This window comes from Danio rerio, chromosome 22, assembly GCF_052040795.2.
Source record: "Danio rerio strain M-AB ecotype USA chromosome 22, GRCz13ab, whole genome shotgun sequence".
NCBI classification, from domain to species: Eukaryota; Metazoa; Chordata; class Actinopteri; order Cypriniformes; family Danionidae; genus Danio; species Danio rerio.
The window spans coordinates 5,132,501-5,139,901 of NC_141042.1; the positions used below are offsets into that span (position 1 = coordinate 5,132,501).

The following is a 7,401-nucleotide window of genomic DNA, read 5'->3' on the forward strand; positions in this document are numbered from 1 at the left end:
TCATCCTTTTTGCTCTTTTCTTCCTCTTCCCGCTTTTTCCGTTCTTCCTCTTCCTGCTGGTCCTTCATTTTCTTCTCTGGTCCCTGAAACATAAAAATCGATGTTGGTGAGAAACGTTTATTATCTTCTTTGTTAATCTAACATTTAATCAAAGGTATATAGAAAATCAACACTCAATAACAGCCATAGTTTTATTACCTTTGTCGCACCCCATGTATCTGTACCAAATTTCTCAGCCTCCTCGACATCATCAGTGATCAAAAAGTTGTCAAAGATTGTTCCAGATTTTACCTGTAAAAAAAGAAAAAAAAAAGTCAAAAACAATTAAAAAAAATAACCAAATCTACAAAGAATTCCCACAAAAACAGCCCCAAATATGTCATTTTGATTAGCAGAATTGAAAACAAATGAAGTTCTGGTTTCTGGACTGGTTAAGTTTTCACCGGAGAAAAACCTGCAGATGAACTTCATTTGCGATGCTAATTTAACAATAAACCAATCTAGACCATACCTGCCAAAGATCCAGTCCCAGAACACCAATGCTGTCAAACTTATAAATGGCGTCATCTGCCGCGTACTCTGGGTTGTCGATTTCAGGATGAACCCAGGTGCCTTTGTAGGAGGGGTTGTCAATCTGTTTGGGTTTCCACTCACCCTACATAAACAGAACTTTGTTAGTTGGTCTCTTCACATGGAGTTGGTTAATGCCTTCCTAATTTGAAGTCGCTCTGGACAAAAGCATCTGCTAAACTACGAGATGTAAAGGATTAACTGTTTCCTACATAATGAGCTATTACTTTGATCGAGAAGCCATCTCAAGTTGATTGAACCGATCACTAATACAGTCATTTCAGAAAAGGTCTAAAACAGGGGTGTCAAACTTATTTTAGCTCATGGGCCCATGATTAAAATCTATTCCCAAGTGGGCCGGACTGGTAAAATCATATATATATATATATATATATATATATATATATATATATATATATATATATATATATATATATATATATATATATATATATATATATTTTTTTTTTTTTTTTTTTTTTTTACAATCAACATAAAAACATTTAACTGGAGACATGATCTCACGGAAAGTCGTAATGTTTTATTTAGTGGCTAATTCATATGAATACAATCTCATTCGTACAATTTAATACGTTTTGCTTATCCACCAATGATGTTTAGGTTTAGGGGTGTGGTTGGGTGCCACGCCTCCTTTTTTTATATCGTACATTAGCCACTAAACGGACTTAACGTTTAATAGTTTTCTTGAACACCTCAGTGTGGTAAGGCAGGGCATAGATGTGGTCTTTCTCTTGGAGAACGCGGTCACACTGCTGCTGATTCAGGCATCTGGATTGGATGAAATGAACATTTTGCAATAGTTTGCGCCATTCAGTGAACACAATTGGAAAAGCGGTTTCTTTTATTGAAAAATTGCGTTTCATTTTCATACTTTACAGAATCATTTTGCGGGCCGCATTAAACCCATTTGCGGGCCTGATCCAGCCCGCATGTTTGACACCCCTAGTCTAAAACAACCTGAAGATCTTGACCAAGACTGTTAACCTTGCTCAAGAACTTCTAAAACACAATTCAACCAACTTACTTTATACTGAACTCTAAACCCTCTGAATGCAGGGTAGATTTCAATGGTCTCCCAAGTGCCAAATCATAAACCATCATTTGTGATTTGACAACTAGACCAAACTGACCACTTTGAAGCAATTTATGGCATCATGTTTGGTATGAAATAGAATCAGGAATTGTCATTTAAGATAACTTGAAGAAAAGGCCAGATAAAAGTAGCTTTATCTGTTCTCAAGCACATAAAGCTCGTTTTAAACAATTAACCAACCAAACTGACCACTTTTAAGCTACTTGTGATTATACACATTAGGAAGATCTTAAAATATTAGTATATTCTATATCTGCTCATGAGATGGAATCATTAAATCACTCTTATTAGCTCAATGAATGTCCAAAATTAATTAGGATTGACCCATAATGCTTCTACCGGGAGCCCACACTACAGGAAGTTGTTTTATTTGTCTCCCAGGAACCCAAAACTGCTCCGAAATAAGGATGTACAACCACTCTGATCGTAAGATAATAACGTCAATTGCTCTCAAAAACTCACAGAAAGGTCATACCTACTTGCAATTGAACCCTAATACTGGGCGTACATGGTGCAGGTTTTTGTAGTTGTACAAGCTTTTAAATTATTTTATCCCATAAGAAGTGGTGTAGAAATCGTTGATACTCATATAATTTGGGCTCATCGCATCTGAAAGGAACTTACGAGATCAAACATTTAATTTTTTTAATTCAGAATCTGAATTCATGTTCATGTTGCATTAGTGTTAAACAAGATGACTTGTCAATTTTTATGAAGGTGACCAATCGGGAGGACAAATTCATAGATCCCCGAGCACTAGCGCTGTAGGATACGCATGATACAGGGTTTTCAGAGATGATCATTTACAGCAGACGAGGCTTTATAATTCATGTTCAGAGTGACCAGGCGTACCTACTGCTGTCCAGGTGTTCAAAAGGAATATAGGTGTTCTGTAGCAAACATTTAAGGCTTGTATAAATAGTTATTAACGTTTTATTTTGTGCATCTAATTGGCGTAAAATTTCTTGCGATTGCTTTAGAATTCACAAAATCATGAAAACGTGTTATCGGTCACTGCATCCTAACAATTTTCACAAACTCGTTTGTGACTTGTGCGTGGACATAAAATCTTCCGACCATCAGATTGTGCATTGTGTACGCCCAGCTTAAACCTCCAGGTAGCAGTAACATTTGCAGAAAGACTAGTCTAGACGATATATGTCATATGGAACAATATAAATCTATCTAAAATTCGTAACATAGGGTAACCCATCATCTTATTTAATTGTCAGATTTTGTGATATTCATCACATATGAGAGGTTATCAGTATATGAGATGACCCAGGAAGTATTTTCTTTTTTAAAGATGTCTAATAGACGTCTAAATAGGCATGGGACGATAACTGTTTTCAAGGTATTCCGCGGTTTGGAAAGTCAAGGTTTTAAAACCGCCAACATTTTTTGTGATACCGTTCCTAAGGTGTGTGTAGTTTTTTAATTTAATAAAAAATTTAGGACAACAGTATCTCCAGCAAAAAAGGTCTCCATAAATTCTGTTTTATATTGTAAATTTGTGTTTTTGAAACTAATGAAGACAGAAGTCAATGATTTAATTAAATTTAGCCTGACGTGTTTACTGCTCCAAAATATCACAAAATAAAATATATTGTTTTTTTTTTTACCCAGACATTTAAAGTGAATTTATCTTAGAGCAGTAATCACACAGCGATATTTTTGTTCTAGGTTATCATACTGTCAGAATTTTATATCAGCCCATGCCTACATCTGAACATAGTCGTTTTGGCTTAAACAATGCTAAATTTGGGCGGTCAGTGAAAATCTAATAGATGTCTAAAAATCAGCCAAATCTAGACTAATCTTAAAATAAACCGAAATAAGATGACTACTAAGGGTGTCACGATCCTCCAAATCCTCGATTCAATTACATTTTTGATTCTAAAGGCACGATTCGATTACATTTTCGATTATGAATAATTAATTAGTTAATGACCAATTATTTATTTGTAGCCTACCGTTTAAACTACCTGACCTGCATGGTCTTTGTTTTACCTATAAACAAATCATACAGTAAATGAATAAAGGCAAGATACACACATAATTACCACCTGTCAATCACTTTTTCTCCGGGACTCGTGAATTGGCAGTGATCTGTGTCGTTATAATGCCGTCGGTAAAAAAAGACGCACAGCCAACAGTATCTGAGGTGTTCGCTATCAGTATCTGACAGTATCTAACAGTATCTGAGGGGTCCTCTGACTGCCTGGACCTGCTCTCTTGAGCGCAAGGCTGTGTGTGCGTCTGTGTCTGTGTGGTCACATGATGTGCATTTTCAGAGGTAGAGAGGAAGGAGGGCTGCTCAGAAATGCTACACGCCACTGTGGATGTCAAATCGTTGTCGTTCTAAAATGCCATTTAAAAACAAAGACAGTGTAAACAGGGCCTGAGTGTGTACTTTTCGCAAGCGGATTTGCAACGGGGGTGGGCGGAGGATCGTGATGCTGGTGTTGTCTATCGGATGAACCATACGTAATACGTACATAGCAGAGCTTGCAAAACTGTGTTTTTTTTTTGTCGACAACATGAACGTTGTCAACATAACTCACTGGAAATCCAAAATGCTTACACACCGGCGACTTCATTGAAAGAGGAGAGGGTTTAAGTTCTGTTGACGGGTCTCCTGCAGTTTAACAAGCACTTCAACAAGCCTGTTTTTTTCCCGCTTGGCAAGCCAAGCTGACGTGACATGGGGGCGTGGCAGCATCGACGATTCTGTTTTTTGATTCGATAATCGAAATTGAGCATAAATTTCGATAGATTTCGATTAAAAATCGAAATCGTGACACCCCTAATGACTACACAAAGTCTGTCTATTTGATGACTAGTCTAGTTTTGGTCTATCAGTCTATTAGATTTTCACTGACAGCCAAAGTTTAGCCTTGTTTTAGCCAAGCTGTCTATATTTAGATGTCTATTAGACATATTAAACGCAAAATTGTTTGCTGGGGACCTATATCGTGATGCTATTTGTCATATCGGCCAGCCCTGGTAGAAAGTGATGTTAACTGGCTCCCCAAGTGCCCAAAAACCATTAAACTCAAGCAATCTGACCACTCAGAGTTTAAAAAAGTAAGATCAACTACTTGAGGACTGTCATTTTATACCTTGTACTCTGGGTTTGGGATCATTGCAGGTTCCCATTCTCCATCCATGTCTTCATCCCAATCGTCTGGTTTCTTGGCATCAGGGTCAGGGATATTCTCAGGTTTGTCCCAATCCTATAATGCAGGGATTTAACGTCTTAATACACCACTGGACTCATATCTTAAGTATAACTTTTTGAAATATCACAACATGCCTCGGGTTTAGTGTCTTCAGGATCGTCGATTTTCGCCCTGTCGTCCCAATCATCTGGCTTTTTGGCCTCTGGATCCTTGATCTTTTTGGGAGGAAGGAAATCCCAGTCTTCCTCCAAGGAACCCGATTCCACTTTCTCATTGTCGATTTTCACTTCATAAGTTTGGTCTGGTCGCAGAATCAGTGTGTACAGGTGTGTGAGTTCATCGTCCTGATGGCCCAAAGCAAGATTTATTAAATTATAACGGCTGTGAGGAAGTCTGCCAAAACATTTTAATTATTTATTTTAACATGCCTTGCATTTGATGTCTTTCTTGATTAGGTGGTTTTGGCCTTTGTAGTTGAAAATGACGTGGACTTTTTTGGTGCTGTAGCCACAGATGTCAGGCCCTATGACAAAGATTGAAAGTAAAACACAGTGAAAGTGAAAGTAAAATTTAAATATTGTTTTGCTTTGTGATTTTTTATTTTTTGGTATTTTATATATGAATACATTAATTATGACTTACCGAACATGATGTAATACTGCGATTCACCATGCATTTCGGTCTGGTCCATCTCGGCGGGGAAGACTTTCACATACCCACCGCCACAGTCGATCTTCTGCTCGTGTTTCACCGTAAACTGGATCACTAATGTTTTGCCCTCATTGCTAAATGAATCAAAGCGACTGGATAAAGCATAAAACCGAGCATCTTGACTTGTTTGCAGACCTTGAGGGGAAAAAAAAAATAAAAAATTTAAGTCAAATTAAGATATTTGCATAAGCAGTTAAGCTCTTATAAAAGAAGTTGTGACCGCCGACCTTTATCAAGCTCAGCATCACCGTAGAATTTCCCTGAGGTCAGTTTCCATTGGCCGTAGTCGGACTTGTGCTTGGATTCCACCCACCTGCTTTTCCAGCCATCTAGAAAGCAAGTTTACGAATATAGTAAGTATGCACAACATTATTTATATTTTTAAATATTGATTAAAATGTTCGGCCTCTTTTAATTCTGTCAGGAACACTTTTTAAAGGCCTTCATTCTCTTATGAATATACTATTAATATGCATTTTTAACAGTTTATATTAATATTATGATGCTTAATGTCTTATGTAATAGAGGTAAAGTTGGTTTTATATTCACACATTTGTTCATTTAGCAGTCTATATATTGTTTACTATGTTACTTTGAATATTCTATCGGAATTAGCATGCAAGTGTGACTTGAAAACAACATTAACACTTTATTTGACTGTGAACAATGTTGTACTTTGATAGTCATTGGCTGCTAATATGATTTCCCTATTTAAAATTTGCAATGAATACTTTTCTGAAATGATATTATTAAGGGGAATGTCTGAAAATCCGAATATAAAACCAACTTTACTTCTATTCTTATGTACTCTGATCGGATTAACCGTTTTGTTTTAAGAGTTTTATTCTACTTCCTACTCTAAATAATACTGCTTTTACCCCCCTTAGCTCGATGCTGTTGATGATAATACCAGCATGTCCTGGCTGAATTTGGACTACAAATCATTTAAGTCATGCAAATTATGGCAAGTAAAGCAGAACATGTATACATATTTAGCATCTCATTGTTGCTGTTATACATCAAGAATCATTTTATGCTCAAGAAAGTGAACTGAAACCAAAACCCAAGACTTTGATTCAAAGTCATTTCTAGAAACGTATTAATGCATGTATTATTAATCCAAAATCATATTCATATTAAAAAAATCGTGTTCATTATATTATTTTAACACAACATAGGCTGTATAACACGACTGGGAATGCAAATAAATACAACATATATATAAAAAAGTGGAATTTTTGACAAGCTTCGATGACTAAAATGAAAGTAATTATGCTCAATACATCATCATCGTCGCATTTCCATAACAAACACTTTGATCTGAATCTGAAATAGTGAAGAATGTGTCATGCACGACCATAGAAGTGGAATTCAGCCTACCTCCGTCCAGAAACTGCTCTTTAAAATAGACGTCTGCGTGCGCAATGAAGGCCAGTGCAGAAATAAAGCACACTGCAGCAGTGATCCGCATCTCTGCACGGTTAAAGGACCTGCTTTTGACGAAGATCCTGATATAATAATGAACGCCGCTCGAGCTAATGGTCACTAAAATATGGCTCAGTAGTGTTCCTGCACAGATGGCCGAGGATCATTGGCCGGACGCGCAGCCAATCGGAGGAGACCACGAGTGAGGAGTCCAAGAGGAGTCAGCGCGGTGGGCGGGGCTTCTGCGACGTACGTGACGTGACGCAAAATGAGGAAGTTTGTTGAAATGAAAACAAGTATAGTGAGATTCTTGAGTTAAAAAACAGCTCCTTTCAATCGGCTTACCAAAGTGTAGCTTTATATGAGCACGGTAACATATTGTATGTGAAATGGTAAATG

General features: G+C 37.1%; 1 protein-coding gene across 3 annotated transcripts in view; it reads right to left on the minus strand.

Moving 5' to 3' along the window:
• Positions 1 to 7,134, minus strand: part of calr3a (calreticulin 3a) — a 7,538-nt gene extending 404 nt beyond the window's left edge. Inside the window, 9 exon segments of one of the 3 annotated variants that reach the window (NM_131047.3) lie at positions 1 to 83; positions 199 to 291; positions 512 to 655; positions 4,807 to 4,920; positions 5,001 to 5,210; positions 5,295 to 5,389; positions 5,509 to 5,712; positions 5,805 to 5,906; positions 6,958 to 7,134. The exon segment at positions 1 to 83 is cut by the window's left edge and continues 404 nt beyond it. In NM_131047.3, coding sequence (NP_571122.2) covers positions 1 to 83; positions 199 to 291; positions 512 to 655; positions 4,807 to 4,920; positions 5,001 to 5,210; positions 5,295 to 5,389; positions 5,509 to 5,712; positions 5,805 to 5,906; positions 6,958 to 7,048 — 1,136 coding nt within the window. In that variant the 5' untranslated portion in view covers positions 7,049 to 7,134. 3 annotated transcript variants of the gene reach the window in all.
• Between the last annotated feature and the right edge of the window lie 267 nt (positions 7,135 to 7,401).